The following is a 27,924-nucleotide window of genomic DNA, read 5'->3' as shown; positions in this document are numbered from 1 at the left end:
TAACATCCACAATATAAACTTATACACAGTGTTTTTTTTTTTTGTTGTTTGTTTATTTTGTTACTACATTAACAACATGTTAACAACATGTCAAGGTAGTAAAGATAGAAAAATATGACAAATGTAGAGATTCTTTCCCATTCTCCCTCAGCACCATAAAGCGTCTATTTCTGTCACAGTTCATCAAATCACGGCTCATCACCAGAGAGCGGGCCTCCACATGCAGATGTGCGCCGGACAGGCATTTGTCCTGCACGAGTGTGCGCGACCTTTGAACCGATCTTTGAACCAACAGCGCAGGTGTGCGCTCGGAGGCGCGCTATATAAAGGCGCGCTCAGCCCCGCAGTGAGCAACAGGTGAAGCCTCCTGCTCACTCCTCAGAGCTCCACGGACACACAAGCGCTCCGCTGCAGGTGCGTATTCACCGCCGCTGGCACTTCACTTCTCGTAGGAGACAGGACTGAACCTGGTTACACTTGTTGACGTCGGTGTAATCAAGAAGATGCTGTAGGAAAAAGAATAATTGTAAAAGGCAGATAGTAGGATTACCCTAACAGTGATGGGAACGTGTGTTTCATTGTGTGCACTTTTTAAGCCGTCGTCTTTATAAGTTTAGTCAACTTTTGATTAGTTTAAGAAATGTTGCTGAATTTTACCGTGCGATCTTATTTTAATTGTAGTTCATTTAATTAAGTTAATTGTAATATTGTTATATTATATTATATAGAAAATATTTCTTTCCTTTTATTTTGAAAAGACAAACATTTGCTTCTCCACTAAAAGAAATTCTTTTTGTCTGTTTTCAGACAGCCATGGCTCCAAGACCAGAAGCAGGGTCTGATTCCTCCCCTACTCTCAGTATGTCCTTATGTTCAGAATATTTTACACCTTGCAGCTATGTATTTTTCCTAACACCCCCCTGCCTGCCTGTCCTTCATTAGATGACACCACTCCAACTAAAGACATGGACATCCTGCCGGCTTACTCCACCGTGGACCTGGTGAATGAAGAACCAGAAGTAGATGATCCCTGGGATCTCCCTGAGCTCAAAGACACAGGGATCAAGTGGTCAGGTGAGGCGGCCGGCCTTTTTAAACGGCTCTGTGCTGTGCAGAGACCTTCACAAAAACCTGATTCTGATTCAGTTCTGTGTGTATTTTCCCCCTCAGAACTGGACACAAAAGGGAAGATTATGAGAGTGATGACTTCAACTGTGAAGTTCTTTCTACTGGTTGGACTTCTCTACCTCTTTATTTGCTCACTGGATATTCTGAGCTCTGCTTTTCAGCTAGTTGGAGGTAAAATCTGAACTCTAATCACCCATGTCTGCACACTGACAGCGTGCTTTTGTAATGTGTACAGAGCTGAATATTTCTGTTTGTGTGTGCAGGTAAAGCTGCTGGTGACATCTTTCAGGACAATGTTGTGTTGTCCAACCCTGTGGCTGGACTGGTGATTGGGGTGTTAGTCACAGTGCTGGTGCAGAGCTCCAGCACCTCCTCCTCTATTGTGGTCAGCATGGTGTCTTCTGGATGTAAGAAGTAGACACACACACACAGCCACACTGCCTGCACACAAATCACAACACACATAAAATATTCATATTCATAAATAAGTATCTTATATAAAGCAGAGATATCAGAACACCACAAGGCAGAAACAGGCAGCACATAACCAGAATAACAGTGAGATTCATGGCTGCAGCTCTAATGTATTACACATTAATTGTGCTCCTCAGTGCTGGAGGTCCAGTCTGCAGTGCCTATCATCATGGGAGCTAACATCGGAACATCTGTGACCAACACTATCGTGGCTATGATGCAGGCAGGAGACCGAAATGAGTTCCGCAGGTAAACCATGCAATGAGAAATGAGAGCAGCTCTACAATCAGCACCTGGTACACGTTTCAGCCTGTGTTCCTCCACTTCCAGGGCTTTTGCAGGAGCTACGGTCCACGACTTCTTCAACTGGCTGTCCGTGCTGATTCTTCTGCCTTTGGAAGTCGCCACGGGTGTTTTGTATAAACTCACCCACCTCATCATCGAATCTTTCAACCTGGAATCAGGAGAGGATGCACCAGACCTGCTCAAAGTCATTACAGACCCTCTCACCAACTCCATCATTCAGGTAACCATGGCACCAACCAGCAACGTTAGCATAAATAAGAAATGTGTATTTGTTTCTAAAGTAAAGTGTCTTCTCTTAGCTTGACAAATCTGTTATCACTGGGATTGCCACTGGTGACCTTGCAGCCAGAAACAAGAGTCTGATCAAAATCTGGTGCAAAAAAGAGGTCAACACGGTAAGAAGTCTGCATGAGCTGCATCACATGCATGAAATGAGGACCTACAGCAGTACAAACACATGAGTTTTCTCCTAATGACTGACTGTCCTTCTCTTGTTGTGACCACATTGCTGTTAGATCATACTTCATAAAAAGGCTGAGTGCTGCTTGCAGTCTTTGACAGATTATCATCTGCTGCATTAATCACTGTATTGTCTCTTCCATTTAAAATTGTTTTTGCCTTCTCTCTCAGACTTTCTGGAATGAAACAGTGGAACTCTGCCCTGCTGGTGCCGTCTGCTGGGAGGAAGGAAACCTGACCTGGACCCAGATGAACTCAAGCTGGACTGATTACCAAGAGAAATGTAAGCATGCTTCCATGCCCCGTTTTGGGAGAGGGGTTACTGTGACTCAGCTAATACCCGTCAACCTGCTCAAAAGGTCCATTCATGCTGGCTCACTGAAACACCTGAATACCACATGACCATAACATGGATCACTTCTTCAAAGCATTCTGCCCCCAGTTAAAGTAAATGATTTGGTTCTTGGTTTTGTAAACAGAACTGATTTTATATACCAGCCTTTCCCACTAAACTGCATTTAGTACGAGTCCTTCACATTTTCAATACAGAGTGGAAACCTAAATGCCGATCCTGTCTGTGACTGTCCTCTGCAGGCAAACACCTCTTCACCAACACTAACCTGCCAGACCTGGCTGTGGGCCTCATTCTCCTGGCTATGTCACTGCTCATCCTCTGCACCTGCCTCATCCTCATCGTCAAGCTGCTCAACTCCATGTTGAAGGGGCAGGTGGCCGTGGTCATCAAGAAGGTTCTCAACACAGGTACAGAAACACAACAGCCTCCATCATCTTCAGCCTGTTTGATAGTCAGCACATCTTGCTTTGGTGATGATGCTTGATGAGCAACACAGGTACAGCCTTCCTGCTGCTTCTCCCTCACCTCCAAGTCCAGCAGTCCTGGTGTGTGACAGAGAACCTCAGGCACAGATACCCTGTTTACAGAAATACATATTTGCATGTGATCAAAATGTGCACAACATCACTGCTCACTTATTGTTCATCTACTGTGTTTGTGTTTGAGTGCAGACTTCCCCTTTCCCTTTGGCTGGGTGACTGGATACATCGCAATTTTGGTAGGTGCCGGTATGACCTTCATTGTGCAGAGTAGCTCCGTCTTCACCTCAGCCATAACTCCTCTTGTTGGTAAGTCATGATCAGCAAACTGACTTCACCCTTTCTGATTTCATTTGACTTTACACCACCTTACATCCTGTCTATCATCTGTCACAGGTATTGGTGTCATTAGCCTTGAGAGGGCGTATCCTCTGACACTGGGGTCAAATATTGGGACAACAACCACTTCTATACTTGCTGCTATGGCTAGCCCTGGAGAAACTTTAGCCAACTCTCTGCAGGTAAGATTTAATAAAACTTTGTATGTTAGCAGCACATGCTAGCAGTGTAGCTTAATCATGCTTCTTTCAGTGTCAAAGATTTGCCAGCAATGCCCTTCTCTTTATCCATGTTTACAGAAATAATCTTGTTTTAATGTGCTCTTTTGTGTGTTTTTCCTTAGATCGCACTTTGTCATTTCTTCTTCAACATCATGGGCATCTTACTGTGGTATCCAATCCCATTCACGCGGGTGCCCATTAGGTTAGCCAGAGGGCTGGGGAACAAGACGGCCAAATACAGATGGTTTGCCGGCCTCTACCTCATCCTGTGCTTCTTGGTGCTGCCTCTGGGAGTGTTCGGCCTGTCCCTGGCTGGTTGGCAAGTCTTGGTCGGTGTCGGCGTGCCCATCATTGTGTTGGCCATCATTGTTATCATCATCAATGTGATGCAGTCCCGCTGCCCTCGCTTTCTGCCCAAGTTCCTCCACAACTGGAACTTTTTGCCACGCCCGATGCGCTCCCTGGCACCATGGGACACTGTGGTCACCGTGTCTCTGGGGGTCTGCGGCAGACACTGCTGCTGCTGCTGCAGATGCTGCAGGTGCTGCCGAAAAAACCAGGAGGAAGAAAAGATCACTGGGAACAGGAGAAGGAGCCTGGAGATGTACGATAACCCAGCTATGTCTAGAGATGAAGACACACAGTGTGTGGTTAAAGCAACACAGCTTTAACATTGTAAAGTTAAATCTGTAACTAAAAGCGATATTAAATGCAATAATGTTTTTGTAACACACTTGTAATTGTTCACCACTTCTCAGGTTGTGGTATTTGATTGTAAGCACTGTAGTAATACTGTCTGTCCCCACCATGCTGGACAATATGAGAAGTGTTGCACATATTAATATGAAGCTACTGTTGCTGGGCAGGTGATGTTTATCTCAATGTTCTGACTTATTTTTATATTTTATACGATATATGGAGGGCACCTTTGGTTTTATTTTTAATTTGAAACATTTTAACTTCAAATGTTGTATGTAGCATTTAAATATGTTATTCATATGTATATGTTATTAATATAAATACTTCAGTATTTAAGAGTATATCATATTTGTAAATTAAACAATTCTTATTTTGAAAGTACAGTATTGTCTCCTTTCTTCATCACGGGTGATTAATTATGTCGATAACACTTATTTATACTCACTGAATGTTTAAATCAGTTTATCTCATATTAAGCTCATGTGATTCACATGATATATCAAAAGATAGTGCTAAATGAAAATGAGCTCCTATAAAAGTAGCATATCTGATGTGCCTTTGAACAGCAGTTTGTAAGAGAGACATCAGAATGAACTAAAATAAAACATGATCCACGTAAGTCTTGATTTGTTTCAGAGATAATTTGATGGAATCAAATTTTCTTACACGCCAGTTTAAAATGGAAATGAGCCATATATCTACAGTACAGCATGCAAAGTTTGGAGCACAGTACATTTAGAGCCAGTAAAAATAACAGCCCTCAAACACTGTCAGGGTCCTGCATGCACTGCAGTCCTCTGAACTCAGTCAAAGTACCAGCTCCTCCCTCACCACCACCCATGCTGCGCCAAGGAGCACTGATGGACGTCAAGTGCCGGACTTAAAGATCAAAAGGAGAACAGTGTTTTATTGTTGTATTTATTAAATGCTGCATTACTAATAATCACTCAGTGTCACTTATCGGTGCAGAGGACAATGCTGGCACAGATATGTAATTGATTTTTAGTACACTGTAGCTTCACACTTAAACACAGTATTTTACATGTGTGGTGAGATGTATCAGCATCCTCTACTGGTTTTCTGTTTGTAGTGTTTTTGGTTCTGGCTTTCCTTTGTTTTTTGTTTAAGGCGCTTTGTTCCGGCTGCAGCTTCCTCTAGGCAGAGTACTGGGCTGATTGGTCTCACCTGTTCCTCATCTCCACTCATCTCCCCACCTACTTAAGGAGTTCACTCACCTGCCTTCCTCGTCAGTTCTTCTGTTCATGTCCCAGTAATCCTTCCTGGGCTTTTGATGCACCTTCCTGAATGTACTTACCCTTTTTTCCGCCTCCTAGGAGCCTCGGCCCTGGTCCCGTCCAGTCTTCTGCTGCAATCTTCAGAGCGCCTTCAAGGATTCTCACTGTCGTGGTTGTTTTTTGTTCATTGAATAAACCTGAACACCTTTTGAGACCTGCATTTGGATCCAGTATTTATTGACACATAACAGAAGAACTGACCAGGCATGGATCCAGCAGCCTCATCCCCGCCACTGCCATCAAAGGTGTTAACCCACGAAGGAATCCTGTTGGGTAGACATGAGCATGACATTCAAACTCTTCAACACGATCGTAATGTGACGTTTGAACAAGTAAATGATCTTCGTAACCAATTCCAGGCTCTTGTTTGATAGTCAGCACATCTTGCTTTGGTGATGATGCTTGATGAGCAACACAGGTACAGCCTTCCTGCTGCTTCTCCCTCACCTCCAAGTCCAGCAGTCCTGGTGTGTGACAAAGAAGCTCAGGCACAGACACCCTGTTTACAGAAATACATATTTGCATGTGATCAAAATGTGCACAACGACACCCAATTATTGCTCATCTCTTGTGTTTGTAGATTTCCCCTTTCCCTGTGGCTGGGTGACTGGATACATCGCAATTTTGGTGGGTGCCGGTATGACCTTCATTGTGCAGAGTAGCTCCGTCTTCACCTCAGCCATAACTCCTCTTGTTGGTAAGTCATGATCAGCAAACTGACTTCACCCTTTCTGATTTCATTTCACTTTACACCACCTTACATCCTGTCTATCATCTGTCACAGGTATTGGTGTCATTAGCCTTGAGAGGGCATATCCTCTGACACTGGGCTCAAATATTGGGACAACAACCACTGCTATACTTGCTGCTATGGCTAGCCCTGGAGAAACTTTAGCCAACTCTCTGCAGGTAAGATTTAATAAAACGTTTGTATGTTAGCAGCACATGCTAGCAGTGTAGCTAATGCAATAATCATGCTTCTTTCAGTGTCAAAGATTTGCCAGCAATGCCCTTCTCTTTATCCATGTTTACAGCCATAATCTTGTTTTAATGTGCTCTTTTGTGTGTTTTTCCTTAGATCGCACTTTGTCATTTCTTCTTCAACATCATGGGCATCTTACTGTGGTATCCAATCCCATTCACGCGGGTGCCCATTAGGTTAGCCAGAGGGCTGGGGAACAGGACGGCCAAATACAGATGGTTTGCCGGCCTCTACCTCATCCTGTGCTTCTTGGTGCTGCCTCTGGGAGTGTTCGGCCTGTCCCTGGCTGGTTTGCAAGTCTTGGTCGGTGTCGGTGTGCCCATCATTGTGTTGGTCATCGTTGTTATCATCACTGTTGTAGCAGCACTGCTCCCTTTAAGAGGGTGGAGGGTGTGGCTAAGAAGAGAGAGGCTGAGGAGCAGGAGTAAATGGAACCTGGGTGCACCTGTGTGAGTGTGTGGCAGCAGGAGGAGAGACTGGGAGCAGAGCAAAGCGGGAGAAGACAGCCTGAAAACAAAGTGCATCAAAAGAGGAGGCCAAACCAGCACCAACTGCCCAAAATCACTGTCACAGCATGGCTCAAAGGTAGGTCAGGAGATTTCCTTCTGTTGCACTTTTTGTTAAATAAGTGTAACTTCTCTTTACAATCCAGTAGCAACCAATTAGTTCGGCAGTTTCGCTTTAAAACAAAGCATATGAATCATCTGTGGAAGCTATAAAACACTAAAAACATCAGCCAATCCTACGAGGCGCCCCTGCGCGTTTAGTTGGCTGGTTGTCACTCTCTTCCTGCTCTGCGTGCACCAGAGAGGTACGTGCATGATGGCCGAAGTCACAGACTGGTTGGGAGGCGTGGCTTCGGGGTGAACTCCAAGAGAAAAGGGGCGTGTGTTTACTTTCAAAATCTGGCTGACTCAGTGAGTTTTCAAAATCTCCTACCCTACCTTTAATGGCACAGGATAGGTGGTTAGTTTCTGGGGGTCTGCGGCAGACGCTGCTGCAGGTGCTGCCGAAAAAACCAGGAGATAGAAAAGATCGCTGGGAACAGGAGAAAAAGCCTGAAGATCTACTGTAACCCGGCTAGGTCTAGAAATGAGGACACACAGTGTGTGGTTAAAGCAACACATCTTTAATATTGTAAAGTTAAATCTGTGAGAAGTGCTGGAGAATATGAGAAGTGTTAAACCTACTGTTGCTGAGCAGGTGATATTTATCTTAAAGTTATCACTTATTTTTTATATTTTATATAATATATGGAGGGCACCTTTGGTTTTATTTTCAATTTTTGGAGGAAAAAAGAGGAAAAAAAGGCAAACTACTTCCATTTGTAGCCACAGTGGGTACTCCACAAATTATATATATCACTCCCTCCTCCCATCCGCTTCCATGTTAAACTTTGCCAAACTTTCAGATGAAATGATTTCTAACCTGCTCATACGGACACATACGTTGATTAAAACTCATGAATTTGAAAAATGACATTACTAGACAAGTGTGTGCCGCTCACGAGGAAAAAGAATTTTTCAACTGGGACTTTTCGTTGTCTAGTTACAAGCATTTGTTTGGGAGCATTTTTCTAGCTACCTCTGAGTTTTCTGAGCTGTCTGGGGGAGCCGTTTCCTTGGTAACCTCCTCAGGTGTTCAACTGACTTGGAGCTTTCTCTGATTACATCATCTAAGATGGCTGCTCTCAAAACAAAAAAACATGTCCACACATAAATGCCCCTTCTCCCCCACAGCTGCCTCTTTCTAACTATAGACTGGCACCCTCTCAGGTGTCTTTTGTCTTTACTGAGCATCAGAAATTGCACATGTATGAGCACCTTTCAAACATCCTTCCAAGCACATGCCATTGAAAACTGTAGAAAACAGCAGAGTTCCTGCCATGAGTGGCATGAGTTAAGGCGGCCCAGTGTCACTTCTACCAAATTTAGGGAGGTCCGTCATTACAGGGGAGAGACATCTGCGAAAAATCTGGCCCGAAGGCTTCTAGGACCTTCGCATCAAACTGAAGACATGAAACGGGTGCTGTACAAGGAACCTGCTGCAGTGGAGGAATACTGCAGACTAATGGAGATTAACCACTATCCGTGTGGTATCCTTATCCATCCCGATGCACCATTTATGGATGGGCTCTTCACCTGATGGCATTGTGTTTGATCCACGGGGGCAGCCAGCGTTTGGCCAAATGTGACAAGTTATGTAGATTGCCCATACATTAAGATCCACGATGGCACAGAAACACTAAGGAAATCGCATCCTTACTTTTGGCAGATCCAGGGCCAAATGTTGATTTCTGGACTTGACTGGTGTGGTCTATGCACAGGAAGAGCTTTTCAGAGGATACCCAGAGATAAGGAGACCACAAAAAAAATCAAAGAAAAAGTTGACGGTTTCTTTTTTAACTTTTACCTCCCCGCTTTCCTCTATAAATAGAGCAAGCGTCCCACTGCAAACAGAAACATCTGTCTGAAGTTTAAAGGCCATTTGCAGTCATAATAATAGTTTGTCTCAGACATCACCTCAAGCATGATCAGTTCATGTTGAATTATCATTACCACTCCTAATGTTTGGTTAAATTGGAGCTGTTTTGTTTTACAGGTGTTCCTTCTGATGTTCCTGTGTCAGATGTACTACAATGTTACAGTTTTATTGCACTAATGTGCATGTTTTCTCTTCCTATTTTTATGTATTTGTACATATCTGTGTAGCTGTTTTCTTTAGGTGTTCTATATATGTGTTAGGACAATGTTATCATGCTTTGAGTGGCTTGAATCTCCAAATATATTTTAATGTTACAAATGAAATGAAATGATAAAGCACTGTCAGATCACTTTGAAGTAACAGGTCATGATTTTGTGCAATTGGCCTACTGCACTCTGAGATACAGAGCTCCTACAGCAGGACTGCTCAACTGGTTTAGCTTTTGTTTTGTCCTTTCATGGCATTTGAAAATTTTAGAAAGACCTGGTGACGTGGTACAACTTTGTTTGGCACACCGAACAATCAAATGCAACAGCTCAGCCATGGATTACTAATAATACAGCCATGTTAAGAAAGATAATGGAAGGGATACTATAGGGATGTATTGGAGCACCTGATAAAGTTGTAGTTGTCAACTATCAACTAAAAACACAAATGCAATGCCAGGATCAGTAGTTACTTAATGTAAACATGTATATAGTGGCCTTCCAAAACACGTGTTTTGACTTACAAAAACTCAACATCGAATTTGAGAAAACACGTAGCGGTAAGTTTAATGTTTAATGCATTTAACAGTGCATTCAATATCCATACCAAGATTTTGAACATCCTGGACAACAGAGGAGAGCATCTGGAAAGCAGGTATTTATGTAGACTTGTTGGTTAATTGAAATTTGAGCTAGTACACATACATGTAGACCTAATTATGTCACAATATCCTCAGGACTTGACTTCATTAGAAATCACCTAGACACAGATGTGGATGATGGCAGCACAAACGGCAGTCATTCAGAGGAAGATGACTTTCTTTGCATCCATGAGGTCAGGACAACCCCAAGCAAGAGAGCTGGAGAGGAACCTTTCATGCCCATCCCCTTGAAGGTATGGATCTACTGCACACCTTTCCTCACATCAAGAAGCTGTCACTCAAGCTCAACACAGCCTTGCCTGTGTCTCCAGCCTGCGAGAGACTTTTTAGTCATGCCGGGCTTCTGTTTACTGCTAAGCGATGACAGCTTCACAGCAAGAATCTTGAGCGCCAGCTATTGTTGAAGCTTAACCATCAGTTTACTGAGTGATTCTTTAGGACAGAACAAGCACCACACATGCAAAGAACCCACTCACTGTCACACACACACACATACACACACAACACACACACACACACACACACACACACACACACACACACATAATTAGTTTGATTGCCATGGCAATCAAACTCTTGTTCTTCTACGTCTTTATTATTAGTTTGATTGCTGCAAAGCAATCAAACTCTTGTTCTTCTACGTCTTTATTATTATTATTAGTTTGATTGCCATGGCAATCAAACTAATTGCCATGGCAATCAAACTCTTGTTGTTCTACGTCTTTATTATTCTTATTATTCTTCCGTACGTTTTTTGGCTCAGCATATCTTCAGAATGCATGGGCCGATTCAAACCATTCAAACATCAAAAGATTCAGCTCATTAAGGACATTCCCGGAAACCTTCAATAATAATTACAAATATTATAATATTAAAAATATTAAACATTTTCCACCCTCAAATTAACATTGGAGTCAATGGGAGAGCCCTTCAAACCATGCATTTTGCAAAATGCTACTGCTCCTACAAATGTTAAGTTAGAGAAACCATTCGAGGCTTAAAATACTTCCAACGTCTTGGTCTTCAAAAGTTGTATTCAGAATTTGGAAGTTCAGCTCCGTCTTCAAATGATAGGGGATTAAAGATGAAGTGGTTTTTGAGGTCTCTTCTGAGTTTAACATTAGTGTGTATTGCGTGGAATGTTGGGAGCTAGAGTGGGTGAGTCATCGCTCAGAGTGCGGGAGGGAAAAAAATTAAACCAGTTTCTGCGTTTCTATCCTGCTGTCACGTCTGCACCTTTTGTCTGACAGGGATAATTTGGCCACCAGTTCGAAGGAAAAATGGTCTGGGTTCTGTTGGTGTCGGTCTTAAAACTCAACACCAAACAGTTTTGCCTGTAGATCGAGCTGTTCGGGGAGAGTGCCGGTCATTCCTCCATTAAGACATAATGTAAAACCAAAAACAGAGAAGCAGAGCTGCCATATTTTCTAACTCGCCGCCATCTCCACATCTTCGACATCCCAGACATAAAAATCGTACCAGTTGTAGAGCAACTTCTTGGGATTCTGACGGTGTTCTTATTTTTCGTCTAAAGTCTTCGGTTTGGAGAATATGAGACGTTGTTCGGAGGGTGGTTTTACATAGGAAATGCATTAGGAGGGGGAAAGAGAGCTGCAGTTAGGGGCAGCTCATAAACATTCCGGTTGCCATGGATGCAGGCAGGCAGGCAGGCAGGCAGGGCTGTTACCATGGTGACATGCTGACACACTAGAAGCATACAAAGCGGCCATATTTGTAGTCTTTATCAGACTTTAAGCATTATATCTGTCATATTGATCATCCTTCAGCTGTATACTACTTTTCCACATTCAAATCACACAGCCTGAGCTTCTTATAGTCTTATGGTATTATTCCACCCTCAGACCTTTCATATGGTATATTCACAGGCTATTCTTTAAGGTCGTGACTTCATACTGTTCTTGTCTTCAGCTGTTTCTCTTTCATATCTTCATAATATTAAAACATTTTCTACTTTTCCAGATAAGAGCTTCATCTTTCTAAATTCTTAACTGTGTTTCAGCAAATTAAGTTCAGATTGCAGATTCTCCAGCAATTCAGAGCAATCACTCACATCAGCATTCAAAGCAATGCTTCAGCTGCGGCAATCAAACTTGCATTTTCTTCAGGAAATGCTTTTCTAGTTATTATTATTATTATTCTTCCGTACGTTTTTTGGCTCAGCATATCTTCAGAATGCATGGGCCGATTCAAACCATTCAAACATCAAAAGATTCAGCTCATTAAGGACATTCCCGGAAACCTTCAATAATAATTACAAATATTATAATATTAAAAATATTAAACATTTTCCACCCTCAAATTAACATTGGAGTCAATGGGAGAGCCCTTCAAACCATGCATTTTGCAAAATGCTACTGCTCCTACAAATATTAAGTTAGAGAAACCATTCGAGGCTTAAAATACTTCCAACGTCTTGGTCTTCAAAAGTTGTATTCAGAATTTGGAAGTTCAGCTCCGTCTTCAAATGATAGGGGATTCAAGATGAAGTGGTTTTTGAGGTCTCTTCTGAGTTTAACATTAGTGTGTATTGCGTGGAATGTTGGGAGCTAGAGTGGGTGAGTCATCGCTCAGAGTGCGGGAGGGAAAAAAATTAAACCAGTTTCTGCATTTCTATCCTGCTGTCACGTCTGCACCTTTTGTCTGACAGGGATAATTTGGCCACCAGTTCGAAGGAAAAATGGTCTGGGTTCTGTTGGTGTCGGTCTTAAAACTCAACACCAAACAGTTTTGCCTGTAGATCGAGCTGTTCGGGGAGAGTGCCGGTCATTCCTCCATTAAGACATAATGTAAAACCAAAAACAGAGAAGCAGAGCTGCCATATTTTCTAACTCGCCGCCATCTCCACATCTTCGACATCCCAGACATAAAAATCGTACCAGTTGTAGAGCAACTTCTTGGGATTCTGACGGTGTTCTTATTTTTCGTCTAAAGTCTTCGGTTTGGAGAATATGAGACGTTGTTCGGAGGGTGGTTTTACATAGGAAATGCATTAGGAGGGGGAAAGAGAGCTGCAGTTAGGGGCAGCTCATAAACATTCCGGTTGCCATGGATGCAGGCAGGCAGGCAGGCAGGCAGGGCTGTTACCATGGTGACATGCTGACACACTAGAAGCATACAAAGCGGCCATATTTGTAGTCTTTATCAGACTTTAAGCATTATATCTGTCATATTGATCATCCTTCAGCTGTATACTACTTTTCCACATTCAAATCACACAGCCTGAGCTTCTTATAGTCTTATGGTATTATTCCACCCTCAGACCTTTCATATGGTATATTCACAGGCTATTCTTTAAGGTTGTGACTTCATACTGTTCTTGTCTTCAGCTGTTTCTCTTTCATATCTTCATAATATTAAAACATTTTCTACTTTTCCAGATAAGAGCTTCATCTTTCTAAATTCTTAACTGTGTTTCAGCAAATTAAGTTCAGATTGCAGATTCTCCAGCAATTCAGAGCAATCGTTCACATCAGCGTTCAAAGCAATGCTTCAGCTGCGGCAATCAAACTTGCATTTTCTTCAGGAAATGCTTTTCTAGTTATTATTATTATTAGTTTGATTGCCATGGCAATCAAACTCTTGTTCTTCTACGTCTTTATTATTATTATTAGTTTGATTGCCGTTGCTAGGCAATCAAACTCTTGTTCTTCTACGTCTTTATTAGTTTGATTGCTGCAAAGCAATCAAACTATTGTTATTCTACGTCTTTATTATTCTTATTATTATTCTTCCGTACGTTTTTTGGCTCAGCATATCTTCAGAATGCATGGGCCGATTCAAACCATTCAAACATCAAAAGATTCAGCTCATGCAGGACATTCCCGGAAACCTTCAATAATAATTACAAATATTATAATATTAAAAATATTAAACATTTTCCACCCTCAAATTAACATTGGAGTCAATGGGAGAGCCCTTCAAACCATGCATTTTGCAAAATGCTACTGCTCCTACAAATATTAAGTTAGAGAAACCATTCGAGGCTTAAAATACTTCCAACGTCTTGGTCTTCAAAAGTTGTATTCAGAATTTGGAAGTTCAGCTCCGTCTTCAAATGACAGGGGATTAAAGATGAAGTGGTTTTTGAGGTCTCTTCTGAGTTTAACATTAGTGTGTATTGCGTGGAATGTTGGGAGCTAGAGTGGGTGAGTCATCGCTCAGAGTGCGGGAGGGAAAAAAATTAAACCAGTTTCTGCGTTTCTATCCTGCTACCATGTCTGCACCTTTTATCTGACAGGGATAATTTGGCCACCAGTTCGAAGGAAAAATGGTCTAGGTTCTGTTGGTGTCGGTCTTAAAACTCAACACCAAACAGTTTTGCCTGTAGATCGAGCTGTTCGGGGAGAGTGCCGGTCATTCCTCCATTAAGACATAATGTAAAACCAAAAACAGAGAAGCAGAGCTGCCATATTTTCTAACTCGCCGCCATCTCCACATCTTCGACATCCCAGACATAAAAATCGTACCAGTTGTAGAGCAACTTCTTGGGATTCTGACGGTGTTCTTATTTTTTGTCTAAAGTCTTCGGTTGGGAGAATATGAGACGTTGTTCGGAGGGTGGTTTTACATAGGAAATGCATTAGGAGGGGGAAAGAGAGCTGCAGTTAGGGGCAGCTGATAAACATTCCGGTTGCCATGGATGCAGGCAGGCAGGCAGGCAGGCAGGGCTGTTACCATGGTGACATGCTGACACACTAGAAGCATACAAAGCGGCCATATTTGTAGTCTTTATCAGACTTTAAGCATTATATCTGTCATATTGATCATCCTTCAGCTGTATACTACTTTTCCACATTCAAATCACACAGCCTGAGCTTCTTATAGTCTTATGGTATTATTCCACCCTCAGACCTTCCATATGGTATATTCACAGGCTATTCTTTAAGGTCGTGACTTCATACTGTTCTTGTCTTCAGCTGTTTCTCTTTCATATCTTCATAATATTAAAACATTTTCTACTTTTCCAGATAAGAGCTTCATCTTTCTAAATTCTTAACTGTGTTTCAGCAAATTAAGTTCAGATTGCAGATTCTCCAGCAATTCAGAGCAATCGTTCACATCAGCGTTCAAAGCAATGCTTCAGCTGCGGCAATCAAACTTGCATTTTCTTCAGGAAATGCTTTTCTAGTTATTATTATTCTTCCGTACGTTTTTTGGCTCAGCATATCTTCAGAATGCATGGGCCGATTCAAACCATTCAAACATCAAAAGATTCAGCTCATGCAGGACATTCCCGGAAACCTTCAATAATAATTACAAATATTATAATATTAAAAATATTAAACATTTTCCACCCTCAAATTAACATTGGAGTCAATGGGAGAGCCCTTCAAACCATGCATTTTGCAAAATGCTACTGCTCCTACAAATATTAAGTTAGAGAAACCATTCGAGGCTTAAAATACTTCCAACGTCTTGGTCTTCAAAAGTTGTATTCAGAATTTGGAAGTTCAGCTCCGTCTTCAAATGATAGGGGATTAAAGATGAAGTGGTTTTTGAGGTCTCTTCTGAGTTTAACATTAGTGTGTATTGCGTGGAATGTTGGGAGCTAGAGTGGGTGAGTCATCGCTCAGAGTGCGGGAGGGAAAAAAATTAAACCAGTTTCTGCGTTTCTATCCTGCTGTCACGTCTGCACCTTTTATCTGACAGGGATAATTTGGCCACCAGTTCGAAGGAAAAATGGTCTGGGTTCTGTTGGTGTCAGTCTTAAAACTCAACACCAAACCATTTTGCCCTGAAGGCCAGCTGTTCGGGGAGAGTGCCGGTCATTCCTCCATTAAGACATAATGTAAAACCAAAAACAGAGAAGCAGAGCTGCCATATTTTCTAACTCGCCGCCATCTCCACATCTTCGACATCCCAGACATAAAAATCGTACCAGTTGTAGAGCAACTTCTTGGGATTCTGACGGTGTTCTTATTTTTCGTCTAAAGTCTTCGGTTTGGAGAATATGAGACGTTGTTCGGAGGGTGGTTTTACATAGGAAATGCATTAGGAGGGGGAAAGAGAGCTGCAGTTAGGGGCAGCTGATAAACATTCCGGTTGCCATGGATGCAGGCAGGCAGGCAGGCAGGCAGGGCTGTTACCATGGTGACATGCTGACACACTAGAAGCATACAAAGCGGCCATATTTGTAGTCTTTATCAGACTTTAAGCATTATATCTGTCATATTGATCATCCTTCAGCTGTATACTACTTTTCCACATTCAAATCACACAGCCTGAGCTTCTTATAGTCTTATGGTATTATTCCACCCTCAGACCTTTCATATGGTATATTCACAGGCTATTCTTTAAGGTCGTGACTTCATACTGTTCTTGTCTTCAGCTGTTTCTCTTTCATATCTTCATAATATTAAAACATTTTCTACTTTTCCAGATAAGAGCTTCATCTTTCTAAATTCTTAACTGTGTTTCAGCAAATTAAGTTCAGATTGCAGATTCTCCAGCAATTCAGAGCAATCGTTCACATCAGCATTCAAAGCAATGCTTCAGCTGCGGCAATCAAACTTGCATTTTCTTCAGGAAATGCTTTTCTAGTTATTAGTTTGATTGCCGTTGCTAGGCAATCAAACTCTTGTTCTTCTACGTCTTTATTATTATTATTATTCTTCCGTACGTTTTTTGGCTCAGCATATCTTCAGAATGCATGGGCCGATTCAAACCATTCAAACATCAAAAGATTCAGCTCATTAAGGACATTCCCGGAAACCTTCAATAATAATTACAAATATTATAATATTAAAAATATTTAACATTTTCCACCCTCAAATTAACATTGGAGTCAATGGGAGAGCCCTTCAAACCATGCATTTTGCAAAATGCTACTGCTCCTACAAATATTAAGTTAGAGAAACCATTCGAGGCTTAAAATACTTCCAACGTCTTGGTCTTCAAAAGTTGTATTCAGAATTTGGAAGTTCAGCTCCGTCTTCAAATGCCAGGGGATTAAAGATGAAGTGGTTTTTGAGGTCTCTTCTGAGTTTAACATTAGTGTGTATTGCGTGGAATGTTGGGAGCTAGAGTGGGTGAGTCATCGCTCAGAGTGCGGGAGGGGAAAAAAATTAAACCAGTTTCTGCGTTTCTATCCTGCTGTCACGTCTGCACCTTTTATCTGACAGGGATAATTTGTCCACCAGTTCGAAGGAAAAATGGTCTGGGTTCTGTTGGTGTCGGTCTTAAAACTCAACACCAAACAGTTTTGCCTGTAGATCGAGCTGTTCGGGGAGAGTGCCGGTCATTCCTCCATTAAGACATAATGTAAAACCAAAAACAGAGAAGCAGAGCTGCCATATTTTCTAACTCGCCGCCATCTCCACATCTTCGACATCCCAGACATAAAAATCGTACCAGTTGTAGAGCAACTTCTTGGGATTCTGACGGTGTTCTTATTTTTTGTCTAAAGTCTTCGGTTTGGAGAATATGAGACGTTGTTCGGAGGGTGGTTTTACATAGGAAATGCATTAGGAGGGGGAAAGAGAGCTGCAGTTAGGGGCAGCTGATAAACATTCCGGTTGCCATGGATGCAGGCAGGCAGGCAGGCAGGCAGGGTCGTTACCATGGTGACAGACTGACACACTAGAAGCATACAAAGCAGCCATATTTGTAGTCTTTATCAGACTTTAAGCATTATATCTGTCATATTGATCATCCTTCAGCTGTATACTACTTTTCCACATTCAAATCACACAGCCTGAGCTTCTTATAGTCTTATGGTATTATTCCACCCTCAGACCTTTCATATGGTATATTCACAGGCTATTCTTTAAGGTCGTGACTTCATACTGTTCTTGTCTTCAGCTGTTTCTCTTTCATATCTTCATAATATTAAAACATTTTCTACTTTTCCAGATAAGAGCTTCATCTTTCTAAATTCTTAACTGTGTTTCAGCAAATTAAGTTCAGATTGCAGTTTCTCCAGCAATTCAGAGCAATCGTTCACATCAGCATTCAAAGCAATGCTTCAGCTGCGGCAATCAAACTTGCATTTTCTTCAGGAAATGCTTTTCTAGTTATTATTATTATTCTTCCGTACGTTTTTTGGCTCAGCATATCTTCAGAATGCATGGGCCGATTCAAACCATTCAAACATCAAAAGATTCAGCTCATTAAGGACATTCCCGGAAACCTTCAATAATAATTACAAATATTATAATATTAAAAATATTAAACATTTTCCACCCTCAAATTAACATTGGAGTCAATGGGAGAGCCCTTCAAACCATGCATTTTGCAAAATGCTACTGCTCCTACAAATATTAAGTTAGAGAAACCATTCGAGGCTTAAAATACTTCCAACGTCTTGGTCTTCAAAAGTTGTATTCAGAATTTGGAAGTTCAGCTCCGTCTTCAAATGATAGGGGATTAAAGATGAAGTGGTTTTTGAGGTCTCTTCTGAGTTTAACATTAGTGTGTATTGCGTGGAATGTTGGGAGCTAGAGTGGGTGAGTCATCGCTCAGAGTGCGTGAGGGAAAAAAATTAAACCAGTTTCTGCGTTTCTATCCTGCTGTCACGTCTGCACCTTTTGTCTGACAGGGATAATTTGGCCACCAGTTCGAAGGAAAAATGGTCTGGGTTCTGTTGGTGTCGGTCTTAAAACTCAACACCAAACCATTTTGCCTGTAGATCGAGCTGTTTGGGGAGAGTGCCGGTCATTCCTCCATTAAGACATAATGTAAAACCAAAAACAGAGAAGCAGAGCTGCCATATTTTCTAACTCGCCGCCATCTCCACATCTTCGACATCCCAGACATAAAAATCGTACCAGTTGTAGAGCAACTTCTTGGGATTCTGACGGTGTTCTTATTTTTCGTCTAAAGTCTTCGGTTTGGAGAATATGAGACGTTGTTCGGAGGGTGGTTTTACATAGGAAATGCATTAGGAGGGGGAAAGAGAGCTGCAGTTAGGGGCAGCTGATAAACATTCCGGTTGCCATGGATGCAGGCAGGCAGGCAGGCAGGCAGGGCTGTTACCATGGTGACAGACTGACTCACTAGAAGCATACAAAGCAGCCATATTTGTAGTCTTTATCAGACTTTAAGCATTATATCTGTCATATTGATCATCCTTCAGCTGTATACTACTTTTCCACATTCAAATCACACAGCCTGAGCTTCTTATAGTCTTATGGTATTATTCCACCCTCAGACCTTTCATATGGTATATTCACAGGCTATTCTTTAAGGTCGTGACTTCATACTGTTCTTGTCTTCAGCTGTTTCTCTTTCATATCTTCATAATATTAAAACATTTTCTACTTTTCCAGATAAGAGCTTCATCTTTCTAAATTCTTAACTGTGTTTCAGCAAATTAAGTTCAGATTGCAGATTCTCCAGCAATTCAGAGCAATCGTTCACATCAGCGTTCAAAGCAATGCTTCAGCTGCGGCAATCAAACTTGCATTTTCTTCAGGAAATGCTTTTCTAGTTAGTTTGATTGCTGCAAAGCAATCAAACTCTTGTTCTTCTACGTCTTTATTATTATTATTAGTTTGATTGCTGCAAAGCAATCAAACTCTTGTTCTTCTACGTCTTTATTATTATTATTATTATTATTATTATTCTTCCGTACGTTTTTTGGCTCAGCATATCTTCAGAATGCATGGGCCGATTCAAACCATTCAAACATCAAAAGATTCAGCTCATTAAGGACATTCCCGGAAACCTTCAATAATAATTACAAATATTATAATATTAAAAATATTAAACATTTTCCACCCTCAAATTAACATTGGAGTCAATGGGAGAGCCCTTCAAACCATGCATTTTGCAAAATGCTACTGCTCCTACAAATATTAAGTTAGAGAAACCATTCGAGGCTTAAAATACTTCCAACGTCTTGGTCTTCAAAAGTTGTATTCAGAATTTGGAAGTTCAGCTCCGTCTTCAAATGATAGGGGATTAAAGATGAAGTGGTTTTTGAGGTCTCTTCTGAGTTTAACATTAGTGTGTATTGCGTGGAATGTTGGGAGCTAGAGTGGGTGAGTCATCGCTCAGAGTGCGGGAGGGAAAAAAATTAAACCAGTTTCTGCGTTTCTATCCTGCTGTCACGTCTGCACCTTTTGTCTGACAGGGATAATTTGGCCACCAGTTCGAAGGAAAAATGGTCTGGGTTCTGTTGGTGTCGGTCTTAAAACTCAACACCAAACAGTTTTGCCTGTAGATCGAGCTGTTCGGGGAGAGTGCCGGTCATTCCTCCATTAAGACATAATGTAAAACCAAAAACAGAGAAGCAGAGCTGCCATATTTTCTAACTCGCCGCCATCTCCACATCTTCGACATCCCAGACATAAAAATCGTACCAGTTGTAGAGCAACTTCTTGGGATTCTGACGGTGTTCTTATTTTTCGTCTAAAGCCTTCGGTTTGGAGAATATGAGACGTTGTTCGGAGGGTGGTTTTACATAGGAAATGCATTAGGAGGGGGAAAGAGAGCTGCAGTTAGGGGCAGCTGATAAACATTCCGGTTGCCATGGATGCAGGCAGGCAGGCAGGCAGGCAGGGCTGTTACCATGGTGACATGCTGACACACTAGAAGCATACAAAGCGGCCATATTTGTAGTCTTTATCAGACTTTAAGCATTATATCTGTCATATTGATCATCCTTCAGCTGTATACTACTTTTCCACATTCAAATCACACAGCCTGAGCTTCTTATAGTCTTATGGTATTATTCCACCCTCAGACCTTTCATATGGTATATTCACAGGCTATTCTTTAAGGTTGTGACTTCATACTGTTCTTGTCTTCAGCTGTTTCTCTTTCATATCTTCATAATATTAAAACATTTTCTACTTTTCCAGATAAGAGCTTCATCTTTCTAAATTCTTAACTGTGTTTCAGCAAATTAAGTTCAGATTGCAGATTCTCCAGCAATTCAGAGCAATCGTTCACATCAGCGTTCAAAGCAATGCTTCAGCTGCGGCAATCAAACTTGCATTTTCTTCAGGAAATGCTTTTCTAGTTATTATTATTATTATTCTTCCGTACGTTTTTTGGCTCAGCATATCTTCAGAATGCATGGGCCGATTCAAACCATTCAAACATCAAAAGATTCAGCTCATTAAGGACATTCCCGGAAACCTTCAATAATAATTACAAATATTATAATATTAAAAATATTAAACATTTTCCACCCTCAAATTAACATTGGAGTCAATGGGAGAGCCCTTCAAACCATGCATTTTGCAAAATGCTACTGCTCCTACAAATATTAAGTTAGAGAAACCATTCGAGGCTTAAAATACTTCCAATGTCTTGGTCTTCAAAAGTTGTATTCAGAATTTGGAAGTTCAGCTCCGTCTTCAAATGATAGGGGATTAAAGATGAAGTGGTTTTTGAGGTCTCTTCTGAGTTTAACATTAGTGTGTATTGCGTGGAATGTTGGGAGCTAGAGTGGGTGAGTCATCGCTCAGAGTGCGGGAGGGAAAAAAATTAAACCAGTTTCTGCGTTTCTATCCTGCTGTCACGTCTGCACCTTTTGTCTGACAGGGATAATTTGGCCACCAGTTCGAAGGAAAAATGGTCTGGGTTCTGTTGGTGTCGGTCTTAAAACTCAACACCAAACAGTTTTGCCTGTAGATCGAGCTGTTCGGGGAGAGTGCCGGTCATTCCTCCATTAAGACATAATGTAAAACCAAAAACAGAGAAGCAGAGCTGCCATATTTTCTAACTCGCCGCCATCTCCACATCTTCGACATCCCAGACATAAAAATCGTACCAGGTGTAGAGCAACTTCTTGGGATTCTGACGGTGTTCTTATTTTTCGTCTAAAGTCTTCGGTTTGGAGAATATGAGACGTTGTTCGGAGGGTGGTTTTACATAGGAAATGCATTAGGAGGGGGAAAGAGAGCTGCAGTTAGGGGCAGCTGATAAACATTCCGGTTGCCATGGATGCAGGCAGGCAGGCAGGCAGGCAGGGCCGTTGCCATGGTGACAGACTGACTCACTAGAAGCATACAAAGCGGCCATATTTGTAGTCTTTATCAGACTTTAAGCATTATATCTGTCATATTGATCATCCTTCAGCTGTATACTACTTTTCCACATTCAAATCACACAGCCTGAGCTTCTTATAGTCTTATGGTATTATTCCACCCTCAGACCTTTCATATGGTATATTCACAGGCTATTCTTTAAGGTCGTGACTTCATACTGTTCTTGTCTTCAGCTGTTTCTCTTTCATATCTTCATAATATTAAAACATTTTCTACTTTTCCAGATAAGAGCTTCATCTTTCTAAATTCTTAACTGTGTTTCAGCAAATTAAGTTCAGATTGCAGATTCTCCAGCAATTCAGAGCAATCGTTCACATCAGCGTTCAAAGCAATGCTTCAGCTGCGGCAATCAAACTTGCATTTTCTTCAGGAAATGCTTTTCTAGTGTCTTCTGTTGTGTCCTCTTGTTCATTTGCTGAACAGTGTTCTGTTTTGTGACTTTAAATAGTTTTGGTTCTCACAAACAGTACATACAAAATGTATGTTCTTTTTTGTTGTTGTATAAAATACATTTGGAAACTGGAAGGTTTTAAAATGTGTGCAATACTTTTATTTAAGTTATTTGTAAAGATGTAAGATTATTTTTTCTCATTATTTAAGTTTTGATACAAAATTACCATTCTGCTGGCAAATATGATTTGCACATTTTATATATTTGACTTTTTTCTGATTACGATACAAGTACAATAATTAGAAAAGGGCAAGCTGGAGAATCAGAGCAATTTTTGTATGCCTCTGTGCATGCCTCTGTGTGTGTCAGCCTGTCACCATGGTAACAGCCATGTAACCTCAAAAACCACTTCAACTTTGAGAGCCTGGCGTGCGGAAACGATTCGGAATTAGAAAATTCTGAATACAAGTTTGATATGCACCAAAGCGACATGTCACTTTAGCAACACAACAGGCAGCATGTCACTGTGGCAACACAACGGGCACACAGGACATCAGTGTCATCAAAGACGCTACTTGCACTTTACAGCCAATAAGGAGCTCCGTCTGCTTTGGCAGAGTGAAGAAAGAGGCGGAGGAGCGTGTGCGCTGGATAAAAAACCAAGTTATAAAAATTTGCGCTCAGCCCCGCAGTGAGCAACAGTTGGTCGAGGTGAAGCCTCCTGCTCACTCATCGGAGCTCCACGGACACACAAGCGCTGCGCTGCCGGTGCGTATTCACCGCCGCTGTCACTTTACTTCTTGTAGGAGACAGGACTGAACCTGGTTACACTTGTTGACGTCGGTGTAATCAAGAAGATGCGGTAGGAAAAAGAACTAGAAAAGGGCATTTCCTGAAGAAACTGCAAGGATTTCTCTGAATTGCTGGAGAATCAGAGCAATTCAGAGCTTTTGCGTGAGCCTCTGTGCGTCAGCGTGTCACCATGGTAACAGCCATGTAACTTCAAAAACCACTCCAACTTTGAGAGCCTGGCGTGCGGAAACCATTCGGAATTAGAAAATTCTGAATACAAATTTGATAGAGCAGCATCTAATGAGTGTTTTAAGACTAAAATGGAGTCTGTAGCGTGAAATTTGTTGGAGGACATACATTTGGCAGATGACCCTTGTCAAAAACTCCTATGTTAAAAATGACACCAAAAATTGCCTAATATTTAAACAACTATAATTATATTATATATATTATAATCATATTTTTTGGAAAAAAAACTTGAAGTTGACCCGGAATGTCCTCTATGAGATGAACATTTTTATAGTTGAATGGCTGTAATCGGTCAATGTATGCTGAAGATACTCTATTATTAGTTATATGTTTGATTGCCTAGCAACAGCAATCAAACTAATAATTGTAAAAGGCAGATAGTAGGATTATCCTGACAGTGATGGGAACGTGTGTTTCATTGTGTGCGCTTTTTAAGCCGTTGTCTTTATAAGTTCAGTCAACTTTTGATTAGTTAAAGAAATGTTGCTGAATTTCACCGTGTGTGATCTTATTTTCTAGTTAATTGTAAATATAAATAAAAATATATTTCTTTCCTTTTATTTTGAAAAGACAAACATTTGCTTCTCCACTAAAAGAAATTCTTTTTGTCTGACAGCCATGGCTCCAAGACCAGAAGCAGGGTCTGATTCCTCCCCTACTCCCAGTATGTCCTTATGTTCAGAATATTTTACACCTTGCAGCTATGTATTTTTCACCCCCCTGCCTGCCTGTCCTTCATTAGATGACACCACTCCAACTGAAGACATGGACATCCTGCCGGCTTACTCCACCGTGGACCTGGTGGATATAAAACCAGAAGTAGGTGATCCCTGGGATCTCCCTGAGCTCAAAGACACAGGGATCAAGTGGTCAGGTGAGGCGGCCGGCCTTTTTAAACGGCTCTGTGCTGTGCAGAGACCTTCACAAAAACCTGACTCTGATTCAGTTCTGTGTGAATTTTCCCCCTCAGAACTGGACACAAAAGGGAAGATTATGAGAGTGCTGACTTCAACTGTGAAGTTCTTTCTACTGGTTGGACTTCTCTACCTCTTTATTTGCTTACTGGATATTCTGAGCTCTGCTTTTCAGCTAGTTGGAGGTAAAATCTGAACTCTAATCACCCATGTCTGCACACTGACGGCGTGCTTTTGTAATGTGTACAGAGCTGCATATTTTGGTTTGTGTGTGTGTGTGCAGGTAAAGCTGCTGGTGACATCTTTCAGGACAATGTTGTGTTGTCCAACCCTGTGGCTGGACTGATGATTGGGGTGTTAGTCACAGTGCTGGTGCAGAGCTCCAGCACCTCCTCCTCTATTGTGGTCAGCATGGTGTCCTCTGGATGTAAGAAGTAGACACACACACACAGCCACATGGGAGGTGTGCTCATACACTGATACACTGGCACTGAAATACACATGTATTTGTTGACTTCACTGCCTGCCTGCACACAACAGACATAAAAATATATATATTCAGTATCATATATGGATATATATATATCATGCATATATAAAGCAGAGATATCAGAACACCACAAGGCAGAAACAGGCAGCACATAACCAGAATAACAGTGAGATTCATGGCTGCAGCTCTAATGTATTACACATTAATTGTGATCCTCAGTGCTGGAGGTCCAGTCTGCAGTGCCTATCATCATGGGAGCCAACATCGGAACAACTGTTACCAACACTATTGTGGCTATGATGCAGGCAGGAGACCGAAATGAGTTCCGCAGGTAAACCATGCAATGAGAAATGAGAGCAGCTCTACAATCAGCACCTGGTACACGTTTCAGCCTGTGTTCCTCCACTTCCAGGGCTTTTGCAGGAGCTACGGTCCACGACTTCTTCAACTGGCTGTCCGTGCTGATTCTTCTGCCTTTGGAAGTCGCCACGCGTGTTTTGTATAAACTCACCCACCTCATCATCAAATCTTTCAACCTGGAGTCAGGAGAGGATGCACCAGACCTGCTCAAAGTCATCACAGACCCACTCACCAAGTCCATCATTCAGGTAACCATGGCGCCAACCAGCAACGTTAACATAAATAAGAAATGTGTATTTGTTTCTAAAGTAAAGTGTCTTCTCTTAGTTTGACAAATCTGTTATCACTCGGATTGCCACTGGTGACCTTGCAGCCAGAAACAAGAGTCTGATCAAAATCTGGTGCAAAAAAAAAGTCAACAAGGTAAGAAGTCTGCATGAGCTACATCACATGCATGAGTTTTCTCCTAATGACTGACTGTCCTTCTCTTGTTGTGACCACATTGCTGTTAGATCATACTTCATAAAAAGGCTGAGTGCTGCTTGCAGTCATTGACAGATTATCATCTGCTGCATTAATCACTGTATTGTCTCTCCCATTTAAAGTTGTATTTGCCGTCTCTCTCAGACTTTCTGGAATGCCACAGTGGAACTCTGCCCTGCTGGTGCCGTCTGCTGGGGGGAAGGAAACCTTATCTGGACCCAGATGAACTCAAGCTGGACTGATTACCAAGAGAAATGTAAGCATGCTTCCATGCCCCGTATTCTGGGGGGGGGGGGGGTCATTTACAGAGCAATTAGGATTACCTGATCCACTAAGACTGGGTGAAATATGAGAGAGCCAATAGGCCACAACAACCTGCTTGATCCAGACCCTCTGATGTTGGGACAATGACTACCATTCAGATGTTACTGTGACTCAGCTAATACCCGTCAACCTGCTCAAAAGGTCCATTCATGCTGGCTCACTGAAACACCTGAATACCACATGACCATAACATGGATCACTTCTTCAAAGCATTCTGCCCCCAGTTAAAGTAAATGATTTGGTTCTTGGTTTTGTAAACAGAACTGATTTTATATACCAGCCTCGGTTTTCCCACTAAACTGCATTTAGTACGAGTCCTTCACATTTTCAATACAGAGTGGAAACCTAAATGCCGATCCTGTCTGTGACTGTCCTCTGCAGGCAAACACCTCTTCACCGACACTAACCTGCCAGACCTGGCTGTGGGCCTCATTCTCCTGGCTATGTCACTGCTCATGTTCTGCACCTGCCTCATCCTCATCGTCAAGCTGCTCAACTCCATGTTGAAGGGGCATGTGGCCGTGGTGATAAAGAAGGTTCTCAACACAGGTACAGAAACACAACAGCCTCCATCATCTTCAGCCTGTTTGATAGTCAGCACATCTTGCTTTGGTGATGATGCTTGATGAGCAACACAGGTACAGCCTTCCTGCTGCTTCTCCCTCTGTTTACAGAAATACATATTTGCATGTGATCAAAACGTGCACAACGTCACTGCTCACTTATTGTTCATCTACTGTGTTTGTGTTTGAGTGCAGACTTCCCCTTTCCCTTTGGCTGGGTGACTGGATACATTGCAATTTTGGTGGGTGCCGGTATGACCTTCATTGTGCAGAGTAGCTCCGTCTTCACCTCAGCCATAACTCCTCTTGTTGGTAAGTCATGATCAGCAAACTGACTTCACCCTTTCTGATTTCATTTCACTTTACACCACCTTACATCCTGTCTATCATCTGTCACAGGTATTGGTGTCATTAGCCTTGAGAGGGCATATCCTCTGACACTGGGCTCAAATATTGGGACAACAACCACTGCTATTTTTGCTGCTATGGCTAGCCCTGGAGAAACTTTAGCCAACTCTCTGCAGGTAAGATTTAATAAAACGTTTGTATGTTAGCAGCACATGCTAGCAGTGTAGCTAATGCAATAATCATGCTTCTTTCAGTGTCAAAGATTTGCCAGCAATGCCCTTCTCTTTATCCATGTTTACAGCCATAATCTTGTTTTAATGTGCTCTTTTGTGTGTTTTTCCTTAGATCGCACTTTGTCATTTCTTCTTCAACATCATGGGCATCTTACTGTGGTATCCAATCCCATTCACGCGGGTGCCCATTAGGTTAGCCAGAGGGCTGGGGAACAAGACGGCCAGATACAGATGGTTTGCCGGCCTCTACCTCATCCTGTGCTTCTTGGTGCTGCCTCTGGGAGTGTTCGGCCTGTCCCTGGCTGGTTGGCAAGTCTTGGTCGGTGTCGGCGTGCCCATCATTGTGTTGGCCATCATTGTTATCATCATCAATGTGATGCAGTCCCGCTGCCCTCGCTTTCTGCCCAAGTTCCTCCACAACTGGAACTTTTTGCCATGCCCGATGCGCTCCCTGGCACCATGGGACACTGTGGTCACCATGTTTCTGGAGGGCTGCAGATGCAGATTCTGCAGGTGCTGCCGAAAAAACCAGGAGGAAGAAATGATCGCTGGGATGAGCCTGGAGATGCATGGTAACCAGGCTATGTCTAGAGATGAAGACACACAGTGTGAGGTTAAAGCAACAGAGCTTTAACATTGTAAAGTTTACAATTTACAGCTTGTTTACTGCA

The 27,924-nt window shown here is 41.9% G+C and overlaps 3 protein-coding genes across 3 annotated transcripts; all 3 read left to right on the top strand.

Moving 5' to 3' along the window:
* Positions 1 to 361: 361 nt before the first annotated feature.
* On the top strand, positions 362 to 4,679 carry LOC114434380 (sodium-dependent phosphate transport protein 2B-like). The gene is made up of 13 exons (XM_028403590.1): positions 362 to 414; positions 808 to 859; positions 943 to 1,074; positions 1,171 to 1,299; positions 1,392 to 1,535; positions 1,740 to 1,851; positions 1,933 to 2,128; positions 2,208 to 2,303; positions 2,539 to 2,650; positions 2,962 to 3,129; positions 3,394 to 3,510; positions 3,598 to 3,722; positions 3,884 to 4,679. Exons 2-13 carry the CDS (start codon positions 814 to 816, stop codon positions 4,430 to 4,432), a joined length of 1,926 nt encoding a protein of 641 aa, XP_028259391.1. The 5' UTR covers positions 362 to 414; positions 808 to 813; the 3' UTR covers positions 4,433 to 4,679.
* A 1,282-nt stretch (positions 4,680 to 5,961) lies between these two features.
* On the top strand, positions 5,962 to 7,190 carry LOC114434576 (sodium-dependent phosphate transport protein 2B-like). Its single transcript, XM_028403894.1, has 4 exons — positions 5,962 to 6,028; positions 6,336 to 6,452; positions 6,540 to 6,664; positions 6,834 to 7,190. The coding sequence occupies exons 1-4, from the start codon at positions 5,962 to 5,964 to the stop codon at positions 7,188 to 7,190; spliced, it is 666 nt and encodes a 221-aa protein (XP_028259695.1).
* A 2,360-nt stretch (positions 7,191 to 9,550) lies between these two features.
* LOC114434397 (sodium-dependent phosphate transport protein 2B-like) lies at positions 9,551 to 27,887 on the top strand. Its single transcript, XM_028403617.1, has 13 exons — positions 9,551 to 10,322; positions 24,155 to 24,202; positions 24,281 to 24,412; positions 24,509 to 24,637; positions 24,736 to 24,879; positions 25,162 to 25,273; positions 25,355 to 25,550; positions 25,630 to 25,725; positions 25,930 to 26,041; positions 26,491 to 26,658; positions 26,868 to 26,984; positions 27,072 to 27,196; positions 27,366 to 27,887. The coding sequence occupies exons 2-13, from the start codon at positions 24,157 to 24,159 to the stop codon at positions 27,885 to 27,887; spliced, it is 1,899 nt and encodes a 632-aa protein (XP_028259418.1). The 5' UTR covers positions 9,551 to 10,322; positions 24,155 to 24,156.
* Positions 27,888 to 27,924: the final 37 nt, after the last annotated feature.

The sequence above is a fragment of the Parambassis ranga genome, chromosome 4, assembly GCF_900634625.1.
Source record: "Parambassis ranga chromosome 4, fParRan2.1, whole genome shotgun sequence".
Classification (NCBI taxonomy): Eukaryota; Metazoa; Chordata; class Actinopteri; family Ambassidae; genus Parambassis; species Parambassis ranga.
The sequence above is the reverse complement of the archived record's forward strand: the minus strand, read 5'-3'. Positions and strand labels throughout refer to the sequence as shown.

Bases quoted from the DNA above. Each gene is read 5' to 3' on its own strand.
- LOC114434397 (XM_028403617.1), top strand. From the start codon at position 24,157: ATGGCTCCAAGACCAGAAGCAGGGTCTGATTCCTCCCCTACTCCCA. The intron at 24,638-24,735 runs GTAAAATCTGAA...GTGTGTGTGCAG, and splicing joins TGCTTTTCAGCTAGTTGGAG to GTAAAGCTGCTGGTGACATC. The intron at 24,880-25,161 runs GTAAGAAGTAGA...TGTGATCCTCAG, and splicing joins CAGCATGGTGTCCTCTGGAT to TGCTGGAGGTCCAGTCTGCA.
- LOC114434380 (XM_028403590.1), top strand. From the start codon at position 814: ATGGCTCCAAGACCAGAAGCAGGGTCTGATTCCTCCCCTACTCTCA. The intron at 3,511-3,597 runs GTAAGTCATGAT...CATCTGTCACAG, and splicing joins AGCCATAACTCCTCTTGTTG to GTATTGGTGTCATTAGCCTT. The intron at 3,723-3,883 runs GTAAGATTTAAT...GTTTTTCCTTAG, and splicing joins CTTTAGCCAACTCTCTGCAG to ATCGCACTTTGTCATTTCTT.
- LOC114434576 (XM_028403894.1), top strand. From the start codon at position 5,962: ATGGATCCAGCAGCCTCATCCCCGCCACTGCCATCAAAGGTGTTAACC. The intron at 6,453-6,539 runs GTAAGTCATGAT...CATCTGTCACAG, and splicing joins AGCCATAACTCCTCTTGTTG to GTATTGGTGTCATTAGCCTT. The intron at 6,665-6,833 runs GTAAGATTTAAT...GTTTTTCCTTAG, and splicing joins CTTTAGCCAACTCTCTGCAG to ATCGCACTTTGTCATTTCTT.